At 39.4% G+C, this 17421-nt stretch overlaps 1 protein-coding gene across 1 annotated transcript in view; it reads left to right on the top strand.

Moving 5' to 3' along the window:
* Positions 1-17421, top strand: part of LRP5 (LDL receptor related protein 5) — a 166668-nt gene that overhangs the window by 112356 nt on the left and 36891 nt on the right. The window contains 2 exon segments of the mRNA XM_040558299.1: positions 15062-15278; positions 15466-15755. Coding sequence (XP_040414233.1) covers positions 15062-15278; positions 15466-15755 — 507 coding nt within the window.

Here is a 17421-nt window from a genome sequence, read left to right on the forward strand (position 1 = left end):
GCTTTCTCCTAAATATGGAGCATTTGAATTTATCTTACATGCTTCCTCTTTTGACATCTATTTCTACCTACCCCACTTCAATAAAACTTCAATAAACAAACATCATTTTGGAGCTTGCATTCCAGGAGATCAGGATTTCTCTTCCCTCTTTGATAAATGAAGACAAACTGTCCCCAGCTAATAGGTAGGTACAGCACTGATCGTTTCTGTAATCTGTTAAAAGATCTGAAGGGATATTAATGGTCTTAGCAGCCCTGAATGCAGACATCCTTGAAATAAAACAGGGAGTTCCATGTGTTTGGAATGAATTTCATACCAACTTATGGAATAATTCTTAGAGAATTATAAACATTATCAGTTCCCTCCTACGTGAAACCTACATCCCTACCTACTGAACGCTCAGTCCTCTGTTTTGAGCAAACAAGAGCCTTCTGACATTAAAAAGTATGTACAACCTCTGTGTTACACTGATATATGCATCCTTGTGAATCAAAGGTGGCTTTATCTTTCCTATCAGGTCAATGAACTATTTTCATAGAAGCAGTCCTTCTTTGTGCTATTTTACAGCTCATTCTTCAGGAGATGGCAGCTTCTGAAAGGCAGGTCCGTTAGGTTTATTGCTCCCTGAACCAGACAGAACTGCAGCTGCTAAGCATATGGCAGCCTGCGTCTTCCCCTTCTCTGCCCCAGACAGAATGGTGGATTTATTTTTGTTAGACATCTTTGCATCCGTCACACTAGTTCTGGTTTGCTTCCCTCCCTTGAACTCTGCCAGGACACAAGTTCTCCATCCAGCTCCTCCTTTCACTCTGGTTGAGGAGGTGATGTGGATCCTGGTCATATCAGAAGCGACTCGGTGAAGAGGAGAAAGATCTTGTGACTTTCGGAAGTCAGCGTGAGCATAGTTGGATCCTAAAGTTCTGCCTGGACTCTGCTGGCTAAACTGACAAACAGAAATCACAGGAAGCACATACCGGCTGTATCCTCTCAGAGACTGGAAACTAGCCAGATCCCATCTTGTGCTATTCCTGAGCAAAGTCTTGTGTGTTTTTTTTTTTTTTTAATTGGTTGGAAACGTAAGTGCTGAGGTGCTAGTAGGCCAAGTCCTGTTCCCACCCCTTCCATCAGAGTGGTTCTGAAAAGTGTTTATCAATATGGTAACGGGTGCTTTGTGTATATATATATATATGTGTATATATATATATATATATATATATACATGTGTGTATATGTATATATGAAACTTGCTACAACTTACCATGTTAGAACAGAATCTGTAAAACAACAAAACCATGCTGCTAAGTGTTTAAATTTGAGCCTCCATCTGTGAAAAGAAAAAATACATGCATATGTGCCACTGACATTGGCACCAAATTACCCAAGTAATCACCGAAGTGTCTGCTCATGCACAAAAATGTGACTAATTATTTGCTTCTGAACACACAGGTGTTCCTCATTCCAAAACTTGGATGAGTAGAGTTGAATATCACAGTTGAAATTTCTCATGCTCTTTTATAAAGTACAAGTCTGTTAGGTGGTCTTTGGCCTGCAGCTCCCTATTGACATTGTTTTATCAGTGGTGGTGAGGCACTAGGATGCCTCAGCAGAATCCGTTGCATCAGATAAATTTACTTGCTGGAAGGCTACAGGGTATAAGTTTCTCCTTTTTTAAGAAGGAAATCTTATGTTGATGTGTATCACAGTTGGAGCTCACATCACAGATTAATTATTGGTACTTGTTTTCTCTCTATAAATGGTGCTAAGTAGAAATACATGAAGAGGTAGCTAGCTGTAGGTTTTTTCTTCCCACAGATAATGGGTGTCTTAAAAATTGTATTTAATCCTTCTGTGTTTAGAGATATCTTCGTATTTTTTTCTTTTTCTCATCCCCAGAGAGCCTCCTGAAGGGTTTGTCTGAGGGGAGAATGCCTGCAGGGCCACTTCATTGCCATTAAGAATCTATGGCTTTGTTTTTACAGCTGTTTGTTTTTGTCACTATTTCAGTGTATTTTACAAGAGAGTTGTAAACCACTTCTGGTGAGTGGTGTATAGAAGTGAAACCTTTGCAGGTAATTATAATTGAAAAAGGAACAGATGTGCAGGTGGACATCCATGGATCTAGGTTTTTGACGAGGTCAGTCTGATCCCAGAAAATGTTGTATCCTTTCATTCTGTGCCTTCCAATGAATGGTACAGCAACCTTAAAGCTGAAAGTGCTATGTGAGGTATTAGCTCAGAAGTATAGCTGGATCTAATGCAGGAATGCTGAGGCCGTTTTGGAACAAAGATAGGGTGCCTCACAAGTGTTGAGGCCCTGTACATTGAGCCAAAGTTTAAATCTAACTTTAGAAATGAAGTTGAATATTTGCGTCCGTGAAAACTGAAACCTTGTCTCCTTGCAGGTCTGCAAATTTGGTGGAGGTTGTACTGGGGGAAAAAAAATTTTGTCAATTACTGAGTTCATTAAATGAGCGATTACTTTTATGTGGGGTTGGCAGAGATCTCTGGTAAACCAGGGGCTCCGTTAATGTACTTCAGCTGGTACTGGGAGTCTTCTACCTACAGCCCCACAGGAGGGAAGTTTCCTGAGAGGTGGGAGTCGGCCAACATTCTCTGGATCTGGATTTGACCCTTGAGTGAGATGCTGGAGGGAATGATTTATACACATGGAGTATGAATGCAGCACAGTGTCTCATTTTGAATAGCTCGTGTGCTTTTTGTAGCAGACTTCTTAAATGAAAAGGCAGAAGGTAGCTAAAACAGACTGTCTAGCCTTTTTATGAGCTGCTTTGTTTTAATGTTTTAAAACTGGCTAAAGGAATGAGCAGAATATTAGCTGTGGTATGTTTAGGAAGACTGTGTCTTGACTAAACAATCAGAAGAGCTTGGATGCTTGCTGGGTAAAGCTTACAAAGAGAACGTGGCAAGTTAACCTAAAATTCAGATGCTCTCTCAATATTTTTAATATGTTTGTTCCCCTGTAAAAATAGACCTTTTTCAGGGGAAAAGCACGTTTGCATTGTCCACAAATGTAGGGATAAATGAGGTGCGTCAACCTGTAAAGAGTTGGGGAAATGAGTCCTGCAGTGCAGTGAACAGCGCACTGGAAGTTGGTGAAACTGTGGTCTTGCGTTAGGCACATTCCACCCCCCTAATAAAATAGTGTATTTTTTTATAATTTGGATTACAGAGCACCTAAGTCACTTGCTTGCTTTAACCACAAGCTCTAGGAAATACAGACTTAGAGTATGCAAGTTCTTTCCTGAAGTTAATATTAAATAAATGCTAAGAGGCCAGTAGTGACAGATCTGAGAAATATTTAACTATTGGTCTCTTATCTTTCAAAAGCTAAATCTGATACCCAGTGTCTCAAAGTAGGATTACAAGAGCCTTCTGAGCCCCCACAATACCCAGTAAGACACAATTCTTTTTCTCTTCGGTACCAGTCAGTCAAGAGGTGTTGTTTCTTTCCATCACAAGGGCAAAATTACTTTTAGTTCAGGACGTCCTTGGCTTGAGGTACCCTGATAGTTTGATATGTGGCACACAGATTTGCCTGCTGTCAACAATTCCTCAAATATTTCTGATGTGATAGGTGAACTTTTGAATTGAATGGAATCACACAGATGTGACAAAAAGGAAGTCTGATGAAAAATGTGTTAATACTGCACAGGTACTTCGTCTTCTACTATTAAATGGTTCATCAACTGTGTGAAGAGCAGTGATACTGTGAAAGGAAATAAAATTTCAAGAGCAAGTCTGTCATCTATTACAGTATTATTACTTAAAAATATTCTTACAAGCCCTGTCTTTCTAGGTGTAGCTTCTGGCTACATATGTACATATACACCTTTGGAACAGTTATAACCCCAGAGATGGCAAAACGAAATGGGAATTTTATATAGTTAAGAGTATATATGTTTTTAAAAAATGCCTGGAAATATATCTGAAATATAAGGATTTTGACTTCTACCGTATGAAACTAGGTTTTAAAGGACTACTTTGGATTTAGAAGGAGAAACTTAGAAGTTCTGTAACAAATTATCAAGGTGCAGATTCCACCACCCCATCCCCCCACCTCCCCCCCCGGGACTGAAGCTCCTTGTTTTATAATGGTTCCCAGTCTCCATCAAAACTGATGGATTGACTGCAGTCCATTCTGTACGTGCTGGAGACCACAACATGGAGGAGTTTACAGGGTACAAGGTAGAATGTAAATAACGGAGATGGGAAATGCTCATCTCTAATCTCTATGCGTTTTGTTTGGTTTTTTTTTGAAACCATTTATAACCATTTTTGTGGTACAAACACTGAATGAATGTCTGAACACAAATTAATTTCAGCTAAGGGATCACAATATTGGTAGAAGGGATTCACCAAACTGTAGAATATGTTGGGCTTTAGACACATTACCACATTGTACGTAAAGTGAGAGTGACAGTGTTGACATTAAAACAGAAAAAACATCAATGAAGATGTAGTATTATATTTGCTTCCAGTTCTATGTGACTGATCTGTCTAAGGGTAATCAAGGAAAATGTATTTATATGACGTAATGCTCATTACACCCCCAAAAAGAAACTGGTGGTCATTATATATAGTTCTTTACTATAATTGTGTCATATTAAGCATTTGACAATATCCAGATATTTTGCAAGGCTGGAACTGGAATGCACTCTAATCACACAGGCCACCTGATAGCATACATCGTAGGTCAGACAAGAGCGTTTCTGATGTGTCACCTGGAGTCTAGACCTTCAAAACTGGTGGGAAAAAATTTCTAAGAGCATTTTGCTTCAGGTCACCATAGAGACAAGAGCCTTCAAACCAGATTTACACCAAAGCTTTGAGACTGGTTTAAGTCAACACTGTAGCTGAAAGAGAACAGGAGAAGGAATTAGAATCATAGAATCATAGAATATCCCGAGTTGGAAGGGACCCATAAGGATCGTCAAGTCCAACTCCTGGCACCACACAGGTCTGCCCAAAAGTTTAGACCATGTGACTAAGTGCACAGTCCAATCGCTTCTTAAATTCAGACAGGCTTGGTGTAGTGACTACTTCACTGGGGAGCCTGTTCCAGTGTGCAACCACCCTCTTGGTGAAGAACCTCTTCCTGATGTCTAGCCTAATTTTACCCTGAATCAAATCCTTGATCTAGTTGACTGAACAGCCACAGAAATGCATGTAATGGCATAGAAGGACATGAGAATGAGCTGCAAAGGCTGGTGTGTAGGGAGAGGGTCTTGGACCATCCTGTCCGGTAGCTGTGTCAGTTTAACCTGATCATGAAACGACAGTGCTGTTGCATCATGAAACTAGCCTCAGCTTATGTGAATCTGTTGAGAGAGATAAACAAGCGTCCTAAACCCTTACCTCTGGCTTGAGTTTTCCAAAGTTTGTGCAGCCAAGTGTTCACCTGAGAAAAAGAAAGACCTAGCCCTTCTCATGGGTACCCGTCAAACTCTGCTGGCTTTTGTAGCTCTTAATTCAGAGCCACAAGCAAAGGGAGAATCAGACTGAATAACTTTTTCCTAGGAAGTATATCAAAAAGTTTCATACTGGTAGCAGTGAGAGGCAGGAGAACCAGTTTCATGCCTTCACATAGCTCTGAAAGAAAGAAGAAAAGGGATTTGGAAATCTAATACACATTTCTAGGGGTACTCTCTTGAGAGGAAATACTATTGGAATTACTATGCTTCTACTTTTCTTGGCTGGAAGATAGTAACGTTTCTTTTCTTTTTCCACAAAAAATATTTTAAGCAAACATTCTATGATTATTTAACAGTTTTCAAAGAAGCAGCTTCTAAATTCGTTTTCCTGTAGAATTTGATTTTTTCCTAACGTTAGATATGTGATTCCTAAAATGGACTTATGTGAACATCTTGCATTGTAACATTGACGTCTTTCATTGCCAGAAGTCTTCAGGATATCAGGTTAAATAGAGAAGTTGACATGAACGCCATCACAGGGGAGTCCTCTCTCTACCACCACCTCCAGAGCCCATTTTATGTGTTGTTACAATACTCTGTCAGGCTCCATCAATCCTCAATGAATCTATGAAATAGGAGAGTGTAGGTAATTTCTGAGCTGAGAATAGGCTTCTTTTTAATTCATTGTTTAAACAAATTGGGAAGAAAAAAAATGTTCGTATTGCTTTCATTCTCTCTACTGAAATGAACTGTTGCTTTTTTCTGAAACCTTAATTTGGGCAAGGCTGACGTTGCTAGATTAGAAGAAAATAAAGGAGAAGTGAATAGTTCTGTGTTCCTTGAGCAAGATTAGGAGTAATCCAGCCCTACTCATAGGATGACTTAAATTACGGTGTCCATCTCCCAGAAACAAATCAATGTTTTAAAATTCTAGGAACTAGCCTTGGAGTTAAGTTAGCTGGGGATCTCGATGAAATATTAGTAAGGGCTGTCATTTCCAAATAAATCTAAATCCCTAGTAGCATGTGTGTTAATGGATTAGGCCAGTGAAGGAGACTGAGTTTAAAATGGCCTTATGGTTTATTGCTGTTACAGTTTACAGTTTTTAAATGTGTGAAATTTGACTATTTTAACAAGGTTAAAATAATTGTGTGCAATGTGTGTTGAATAAATTAGCTTTAGGATTAAATTAAGTGAGCATGTTTTGTTTACAAAATTAAGTATTCATGGCTCAAATCCGTGTTCAGAGGTAAGCATTGTTAGGTGATTGCTCATTGTTTTTTTTGTTTGTTTGAAACTAAATGCTTATTTCAGGTATTTCATGCAGAGTTTTAGTTTTTTTTAATTTTTTTTGTAAGCAACTTTCCAATGATTTCTTTAATCTTCTTTTTTGTTGTTGCTGTCAGAAATTCCAGCAGGTTTAATAAAGCTTAAACATGTGTTTCTGATTAATTTGTAAGCTTTCTGTAGGGATACTTGGAAGTAGACCAGTAATATGACTGCAAATATTTTTGTTTAATTTAGAATGCATGCTTTATTGCTGCTTTAAAAACAAACAAACAAAACCAGCAGTGTTACGCCATGTACAAACAAGCGCTGAGGTGAGGTTATGCCTTTATGGTATGTTAGCAGATAGTTGCATTCAGGGTGAATGCTGTACTCACTGCTATACGTGCATATAATATTTGGCAGAGTTTTTAAAAAAAATCTGTTTTGTATAATTGAGTTCAGGTCTTTAATATTCTACGGTATTTGCATGTCTCCAGTTTACCCTTCCTTTTCACCTCCTTATTTGTCTATCTGTTACAAGCATTATGAACCAGAAGTGCCACATCCAGTCTAGATGTGAACTCAGCCTACCTCTACTAAGAGAAACAGCTTTGGCTTTGCATTAATTAGTTACAACTCTGTGTCTTCTTCTACTTGAGTTGAGCTGTTTGAAAGAGGCATTAATAAGATCCTGGCAAAGAGGTGGGTGCAGCTGATACCTCCTGTGATCCTCCTCACACTAAACAACTGAAGAGTTAAACTGTGAATCTGAGAGCATTTACCAAACGCTTCTTGAGCACTAACAGGCTTGGGGCCATGACCACTTCCCTGGGGAGCCTGTTCCTGTCCCTGACCACAATTCCAGCAAAGAACCTTTTCCTAATAACCAATTTGACCCTCCCATGATGCAGCTTCATGCTCTACCCTCGGGTTTTATCACTAGAGAGAAGAGGTCAGCACTTGTGTTTTTACTCCTCCTTTTTGAGGAAGCTGTAGGATGCCATGAGGTCACCCCTCTACCATGTGTATTCTAAGCTGAACAAACCAAGTGACCTCAGCCACTCCTCGTAAGTCATGCCCTCTAGTCCTTTCACCATTTTGTTGCTCTCCTTTAGACATGTTCTAATATTGTTAGATTCTTCTTATGATGCGGAGCCCCAGACTGCACATCGTACTTGAGGTGAGGCAACACCAATGCTCAACATGGTGAGACAGTCACTTCTTTTGACCTGTTAACTGGGCTGTGCTTGATGCACTCCCAGGATGTGGGCGCTAGGGCATGTTGCAGACTCATCTTGATCTCACCATCAACCAAAACCCACAGATTCCTAACTTATATCTACATCCAGGATTACACTGTCCGAGCAGCAGAACTCTGCACCTCAACAGTGTTTGCGAAGTTGAGGGAATATAGGGCAAACAGAAATCTTGGCTTGTAAGCAGGTGGAATCTTTGACTTGTCTGCAAGTTCAGGGTGAAAAAACAGTGCTCTTTTCCTCCTGTCATCAGGTTGCTCACTTTTCACATACAGTAGATTGAAGATAAGTGTGGAGTCCTGAATTTTATTGCAGGAGAGAATCATCAGTGGGCAGATTAGAGGTGCGAGGAGGCGTTTGGTCAGTTTTTTATTGCTTGGCTTTGCAAGCATGCCCTGTGGGTCACTTGTTTACATGCAAAGTTTTAGCTGATTGTATTTTGTCCCTTTTATCTGAGATCGAGTGTGTTCAAATGCTGCTGGATTCACATTCAATATGAGCTTTTTGGACATTTGCTAGAATAACGGGAGTGTAAGTTTATGATTTGTCTATAAGACTATCAGCGCTCTCAGCTACAGTTATCAACTATAATCCACGGTTCTTCAATTCGTTAATGTATTTATTATTTAAAATTAATTGTGGGATATATTATGTATAAAATCACTCCTACTCACTGAATGAACAAACTCCTCGTGTTACCCAGTGAGGCATGCTATAAAGAGGCATTTTTCCCATTAGTCCTATATTACATCTCTGAAGATGGTGCTTCACAAGTAAGTTCTTTGCCTGCAGGCAGTCACCTGCCCTCCCTATCTGACATTGTGTTTCTGCCCCGTTCGGTGTGGAAAGTACACTGTTTCTGTAGCCATGATTTTCCAAAGATGTACTGTGTGTGCCTCAGACTATGAGGTGTCCTCCCACCTTTGAAATTTTTACTGGTACTGTTCTTTATCTACTGCCTTTAAATGTGGTGTTTGAATTTAGGAAGTTGATCTCTCTTGCCAAGTAATTTGGGGCTGAGTTGAATTAAAAATGACACGAATGAACCACAAGGGCCTGTTTTGTGGAACTCAAGAATGTAAATGAAGGGGATGTGAGCAGTGGTTGCTGCTGTCTCCAAAGGTGACAACGTTGGATGACCAGAATGGGAAACGCTTTTGAACACTTGAACTTTGTTGGCAGCTAGATCTTTGGACAGTGTTGTCAACACAGTCTTTGACTTAGTTTTAAAACCTGACTGATGGATGGGTCTCACAATTGGAGGCAGTTTCCAGGACAGGCTTCTTTCTGATACGTGGAAAGTTTGCCTGAGCCTAAGTGTCGAAGCATTGATCACCTCCTCCTCAAAAAGATAATGGGATCTTGCCTGATTTGAGAGAGGGGTTGAAAGACTAGCACTCAAGCTAAATAAACTGTAGGTGACAAAGCTACCATCAGCTCCAGTATCTCTGTTTTTGCTGGGTAGACATGTTGATTGCTCCTGTGGAAAAGTTTTGGGCCTGTAGGTAACTGGATTCTAGCAATCTACCACGCAAAAAGACCAGGACATAACTCATCTAAACGAAACAAACAAAAAAAAACAACTCCTAGCGGGAAAGAGGGAGGATTAATAAAACTTGTCAGTTGCATGTGACTGAAAAATACATGAGGAGGGCTCTTACAGATGATGTAAGTTTAGTGTTATGCACTTCGCTTTGCTTGCCTGTACCAACATGGATTTTTGAAGAGTTTGCCATTACTGCCATGCTTTAGCTTGAGGAGGATTGTAAAAGGGCCTGTGAGGCAAGGCTGTCAAAAAGAGTAATGACATTTGGTAATCCTACTTGAGATTCTCTTCCCTGAACATCTCAAAGTGGTTTTTGTGTCATGAATAAAGATATGACACGTGTGGACATAGAGAAGTATCTTTTCCTGCTATATCCTCAGTGAGCTAAAATGGCATGGTCTGTAGTGAGAAATGATGACATTTCTCTTGGAGAAAAGAATCTATATGTAAAGGATGGTATTGTGTCACTACTTGTATTTGCTGATATCTAAGCATCTGACAGTTCAGAAAATAATAATAAAAATGTATTTCTACATCAAAACTTGCCTGAAATGAGAATGACCGGAAAGAAGAGGCACAGTAGGATGTATAGGATTTATCCATTAAACATAATGACAATTAAAAACTTACTGAATTTTATTTATGATGCGGCTTTTACCAGGTCATCTAAGTATTGTAAAGGTGGACTGAAATTATTGACAACAGTGAGGAGTGCTTTCTAAATTCCCAAGACTCAATAGAGTGTTTGCGCCAACAGATTGCAGAGTGGTTCAAATTATTTTTTTGTGTGTGTGTGCAGATGTGGAAAATGGCCAGATATATCTGTCATCTAACCGTTCCCCCAACCTTTTTTTGATACTGTTCTGGTACTGTTTGTTTTAATTCTATTTTCTTTTCTGTTTGCCAGTGTCTGCCAACACATGCCTGGCATTAAACCCCTTCAGAATGAAAAAGGAGGGGTCAACTTTTAGCATTGAAGCATTGATGAAAGGTGGTTTTATTTCAGCTGTTGGAAATGTTAATGAATGGCTTAAACTCAGCTGAATATAGACTGCTCACAGCTGCTTTACTCTTTTTTTTTTTTGGGGCAGGCTCTTTGACCCTCTGGAGTTTTCTGCTTCTCTCCATTTTTCTTTGTCTTTTTCTTTCCCTGTTGACTGCCACCCACATAGTTGCTCCTTCGGGTTCTTTCTCTAGCCAAGGAAAACTGGGCATGATTCCCTTGAGGGGATGATTCCCCTCTTCTGGGGTCTTCTGAGGAGAATTGATAGAAGCCATTCAAGGAGCTTTCCTTTCCCACACTCTAACATCATGCTCTGGATAAAAAGACATGGACCTGCAAGTCTACCAACCTAATAGTATGGCAATCATGTCATTTTATTAGTGCCAACCTACTGTGTCTGCTTACTAGTAAGCAGACCTATGAGTAAGCAGACCTACTATGTATGCTTACTGCTCATGTTAGTGATTTAGCTTAACCCAAGAATGTTTCCATTTCTCTCAGCTTTGTCTGTAGCAATTGAAAAAGTTTTGTTTTTTATTAATGAATTAAATAGAGGAGCAAGGTGTCTGAGTTTTTTTTTCTTTTTTCTGTCAAAAGACATTCTATATATGATCTCTTCTCTCTGGTGACCGGTGATAGGATCCGAGGAAATGGTTTGAAGCTGCGACAGGGGCGGTTCAGGCTGGATATCAGAAAAAGGCTCTTCACTGAGAGGGTGGTCGGGCACTGGGACAGGCTCCCCAGGGCAGTGGTCACAGCACTGAGCCTGCCAGAGTTCAAGAAGCATTTGGATGATGCTCTCAGACACGTGGTCTGATTTTTTGGGTGGTTCTTTGGGGACCCAGGAGTTGGACTCAATGATCCTTGTGGGTCCCTTCCAACTTAGGATATTCTATGATTCTATATGTGCTGAATAGCTGTTGTTTTTCACAGATGCACCTGAAATACAACTTGACTACATGAATCACACCGATGCATAGAATTTAATTGCATTGTTTACTTTAATCTTCTTCAAAGAGCCAAGAGCTTTTGAGTGTTATATTTGGAAATATTAGTTAAATCATTTTGCATATCGTGCAGCAGCATCCAAAAAAGGAAAAGAAAAAGCACACCTTATCACCTTATCATGTTTTTTGTGTAATTCAGTTCATTAGAGTGTTTGATGTTGATTTCATTTTGCCCACAACAGATTTTGGCTGAGCTTGTCAATGCCTCATTAAGAGATTGTCATTGAAGTCTAAAGACTAATCAGGGGCTTTTAGTGCATGCCTCTGTTCAAGGGGACCTTTTGGTGTTTCGTATGGAAAGCACAGCAGATTTAGTGTTGTATTTGTCCTTCAACCCAAGTCGAGATAAATTTATCAGTTATAGGAAGAGGATGAAAACCCTGAGTAGAAAAAAGCCTGTTCTGTTTCTACCTTCAAGGTGTTTTGAGGAAAAGTTCTGTATAATGAGGGAAAAAGAAAAGCTATTTCACAAAATAATCCAACTGTTACCTACGAATGGGCTTAAAAGTCCAGGGTACCTTTTTCTTGCTCTGTCTCATAAACCTTTGTTTCTTTCTGTTAGTGCTTGTGCAGTTAAACATTGAATCATTTCAAGATGTTGACTGCCTTAAAGCCCTCCCCAGAAATACGGTTTGTTTTCACAGATCATCTCTCTGAGCAGTTTCAACATGCAAGTAATATCAGTGCAAGAAAGGGAATTGTAACGCAGCTGCCTCATCTGCACTGAAGTTGTAATTATTTGACACGTATTTCTTTGAATATACCTAACATCATACATTCAGTATGAGGCTGTCCTTAGGTAATTAAACTTGGAAAGTACTTCTTAGTGCATTTTTAGATTTCTGTTAATAGCATTATTTTTGCACTAAAATCTGTATGCACTGTTACAGCTTCCCTTTGGCTGCAGCTGGCAAGCTGCATGCAACTTAAGACATTAAATGATGGGATAATAGGGTATTTTATCAGCTGTGCAGTTTTAGTGAAAGGAGTTGTGTTTCTGGTCATACTGTGAAACCCGTTTACAGGTGTTTTTTTTTTTCCTGCATCCTCAGGGTTTAGGTTAATGTTCTAGAGTAGAGATGAATCTCAGGGAAGATAAATGACAACAAAATCCAAAAGACAAAACATGTCTGTACCTTTACTGAACTGCACGTGACAGCTTACTGTGTTCAAGCTTTGCCCTGGTTACTACTGCAAGATAGTCTAATTAGCACTTAGTTATCACTTCCTGCCTGTTGCCGCAGATTAGCTACCACCAGGAAGGCTCAGCAGCCCATCACACAAAAACCTAGAGCTGCCTTTCTGCATCCAAGGGAAACCTGCTTGGGTTCATAGGCGTTCTGCTGCCTGGATGGGGAGGGAGGGGTGTTTGAGACAGAGAAGGAAAGACAGGGGAACACTTATTCTATCTCCTTAGCCAAAATAGAAGCCATTAAACACCTTTTTTTTTTCTTTTTGTCTGATTCAACGTTCCCTCTGTGCTTGATCAGTCATATAATTTAGGAATCCTTCTTTACTTGGACAGGAAGGGACTAGATTGCCTAACAGGCTTTTCATTTAGTAATTTCAGTGGAGATTGTTTTTTGACAACATGCACAGGTGTGCATGGATATAAATAATGTATGTTTCTGCATCTTTGGATCCAATCTTAGCCCTCGTGTATTTTAGTCAACAGGTATAGTATTTGAACTGTACATTTACTGCCCAGATCTGTAAAAACTAGTTTGAAATGTGCTAGTTTGATCCTCATCCTGCTGATGCAGTGTCATGTTTGTATGGGAAATGTGTCTTGTTTACCGAAGGTTCCACCAGTTTGACTCTGGCACCTGAGTATGTGTGATGAACTTTTGAACCTGCAGTAGTGCCTGTGGGATTGATACTGTTTTAAGTAAGTGAGCATTTGGGGTTTGCCTGGACATGATGTAATGAGATAATTGCAGAACCATTTGGCTTTTAACCGCAGACAAACTTTTTTTTTTAATGTGCTCTATTTAGCTTAACGAAATAAAAATGCATTAATCTTAAGTCTCTGCTACTTCATCAAATAGTAGGTTGGTTGACATAAAACTCCCCCAAATCTTACTTTGAAGGAATGTCAGTGTTATTTTTAATTGTCCCCAGCAGGAGGCTTTTTGACTGGAAGGAATCCCTGGATTTATCCCCTTCTCACAGTTCCCGCGTGGCTGGGAAATTTCTCTCTCCTTGCAAACAGTGCTTTTGCACAACTTCTCCAATTTTTAGTTAATTAAAAAGGTTTAAGGAAGAAAAGTCTGTGCACTTTCTTTTGCAGAGAGAATAAAAAAAGGAGAAAGGTGTTCTGATTCTTAAAGCACCTTTCTGCTGCCAATTCCTTGACTGTGCAGAGATTTCTGTATCACGACTTTGTAACATTGCAAAGAATGAATATTTTCTTGTTCTGCTTTCATACTTGCTGTCTCTCCCAACAAGTTATGTTGTAGCATGTGTTCAAATTCACATAAGCTGTTAGTCTTGAAGATCTTAAGAAGTTTTTTTAATCTGCATTTAAAGACACCTGCATTATAGTAATGCAAGATAAACTATGTTGTAGTGATGCTTTTTGTTTGTATTATGCAAATAAATATAGGGTGCAGCAAATGACTGCATACCCCTGCTGTTGGGCTGGTAGTAGCTGGAAAATCTAGGTTGCTCCATGTGTGCTAACATTTAACATTTCTTTCAGATAACATTCATACAGTAGAATTGGTGACAATATTACTCCCATTTCTCTGAAGTGGGAATGTGCCCAAATTAACTGTGTAATCAAAGAGAGATGCACATTGCTTTCCCGAATTTACCAAGTATTACACACCTAACTGTAATAGAAACATCAGGTTTCGAACTGGAGGTTTCTTTTATTATTATTTTTATTTGGAAACCTACCACAGGTGTGCATGCACATATTAAAAGTCAAATACAAATTTAATAAGATGTGATTGTCATTAGTCACATAAAAAATAGTGTGCTCCCTCTGTCTACCGTGTATGGATAGAGTCTTACAACGTACTGTTTTTATGGTTTCTGTATGAAATCGGGGTAAAACTGTTGATTTTGACTGCCCATTGGATTGTTAAGCATTTAATGGATTAATGTTACATAGCCTTTAAATTATGGATGTTTTTAACAAGAAATAAATATCAGTTAACAATTTACAAGTCGGGGGATACGGTGTTGAAATGGCCATACTTGTCTTTAAACCAAAAGAAAATAAAAGCATTGTACAGTGAAGACAACTTAATTTCCTACAAGGTACAGGTTTAATATCTTGATTCTAAATAAAGAAATAATAAATGAATGATAGCAAAGAAATTATTTAAATTTCTACCTCAATCACAGGCAATGTGTAGCCTAGATTAAAGCACAGGTTGTCCACCTGTGAAGTGTTTCTAGCAGCAAGTAGAAGATTGGATTGCATTGGAAAAGAGAAGTTATAGTATTTTGATTTAAATATGTTACTGAACTTGATGCTGTCCATAGTGAAAATTTTCAAATAGCACTTATTTATTCCTTTTTTCTCATGTGTCCCACAGGTCATAAATGTTGATGGAACAATGAGGAAAACCCTCCTAGAAGATAAACTTCCACATATATTTGGGTTCACACTTCTAGGAGATTACATCTACTGGACTGACTGGCAGAGACGAAGCATTGAAAGAGTTCACAAGATAAGGGCTAGCAGAGACATTATTATTGATCAGCTGCCGGACTTAATGGGCCTTAAAGCAACAAGCGTTGCCAAAGTGTTTGGTAAGCCTGGGCTGGCTGGATCCAATGGTGAATGGCTCTTCTAGAATTCCCTGTTGACAACCCATAGAGTTAACTTATTTTGAAGATTTGTGATTACATTACAGTTCCTCTCAGCCTTCCCCTTCCCCTTCACGCTGTCTCCGTAATACACTAATACCTGTTTTGTTTTTGTTGTTTTGTTTTTAAGGAACTAATCCATGTGCAGAGAACAATGGAGGCTGCAGTCATCTATGTTTCTTTACACCCCAGGAGACCAGGTGTGCCTGTCCCATTGGCCTTGAGCTGTTGAGTGACATGAAGACTTGCATCATTCCTGAAGCCTTCTTAGTTTTCACAAGCAGAGCAGCCATTCATAGGATTTCCCTTGAAACCAATAATAATGATGTTGCTATTCCTCTTACTGGAGTCAAGGAGGCATCTGCTCTGGATTTTGATGTCTCTGATAACAGAATCTATTGGACTGATGTTAGTTTGAAGGTATTACTGACATGTGAATTCCCTGAATATAATGCCACGGAGCAGTTCCTTTGATCTAACAAAGGTCTCTGTTACATGATCTATCCTGCAGTTGCTAGTGTTGTCATTGAATTGCATCCAAGGAGACTCTTGGAGTTGAAGACAGTTGCATTGTTGAATGCACAGTTGGGTGACAGGCATGTTCCTGCTTCAAATAAAAATCCAAAGTGGTGTTTGCTCATACTGAGTGCTGAAGTCTCAGATGCTGCATGGGCTGCATCCGTATATGTCCCTATTCTAGAAATGCCGTTTTCGTGTCACGTAGTAGAGTAATTCAAGCACCAAGCTTGGCAACCCCCCAAGCTTTCTACCCCCTTACAGTTTTGACTTGGAAAACAATCTTATTTAATATTAACAATTGGCAAGAGAGCTTTGTATTGGTTGCTGTTAGCCTATGACTCCAGCTTGTCACAGAGCGGGCCAGGGAACTGGTCTAGTCCTCTCCATGCCGTGTTAATTGCCCCCTGCCAGTCCCCACCTCTGTGTCATTGTGTTCCCCAACAGTTTGAAATTTCAGTTTGATGTGTTCTGGTTCATATCCAGGTGCATGCTGAAGTGAACATTGTGGTGTTCATCAGTGCTACTTAACTTTTTGAAGCTAATTAAGTAACGGTAGAAAATGACACAGTCACTTCACTGGAGCTGAATTCCTCTGTTTAGCCTTTTAATGGGTTTTTCCAAGAGCAGTTGAAGTTTCCTTGCTAATGTGCCTAAGCCATAATAGGAAAAAACTCACCTGTAGTGATGGCAGGGCTAGTGCAATTTTCATAGCCTCTCTGGGAAGACTAATGAAGGTTGTGCTTCAGCATTAACAGTGCTGCTTGTAGTGTGGATACCTTCCTAGGAACAGTGCCAGTGTAACAAATCAGTGTGCTGCAGACACAGTTACTAAATAAATCTCAAGAAAGCATGTAGAGAGCTGGGGCTACGGTTGTCGTAACCGTTTTTAGTGGAAAATACATTACTTGAGCTGCATCAGTCAGGTCCCACTCTTACTGTGCAGAACTGGACAACATTTTACATGTCTGTGGCCTCCTGAATTATACAGGAATACTGTGTTTTCACATACATATCAGCATAGATTTCAGCATGCCTGGGCTTTCCTTCCCTCTGTCCCCCAACTTTCTGCAGTTTAGCAGTAGGCAGTGTAACTTCAGAGCCCTCTTCCTTTTTCCATAGACAGCTCCCCTTGATGACCAGCGCGTCCCTAAAAAATATAGCACATGAATTCTGGTTTTGACATTTACCTTTAAAAATATAAAACATCTCTTATTCTCATTTGTTCACTTATCAAACGATTAAGAAATTTATACCTGAAATTTTAGCAGGCAGTTAGGAATAAATGTAAAATGTTGTGTTAACGTGATAACAAGGGAGGGTAATTGTACATTGGTCCTGGATGTTCCCAAAGGTTTATTTGGGCATTGTTCATCGGTAGGAGGAGCTTATTTATATGTACTCAGTCCTTACCCTATGGCTTATTTAGCTGACTGTATATAACCAAAATGTAGATGAGAGCGATTAACTTGCTCAAGGTGACTGATCATGAGAGGAAAATTAATTCAGGTTTTGTTGAATTGTGATGTATTCCTGAGAATTAAAACATTAGAGAGAATTAAATACTTAA

The sequence above is a fragment of the Cygnus olor genome, chromosome 5 (genome assembly GCF_009769625.2).
Source record: "Cygnus olor isolate bCygOlo1 chromosome 5, bCygOlo1.pri.v2, whole genome shotgun sequence".
Taxonomy (NCBI): Eukaryota; Metazoa; Chordata; class Aves; order Anseriformes; family Anatidae; genus Cygnus; species Cygnus olor.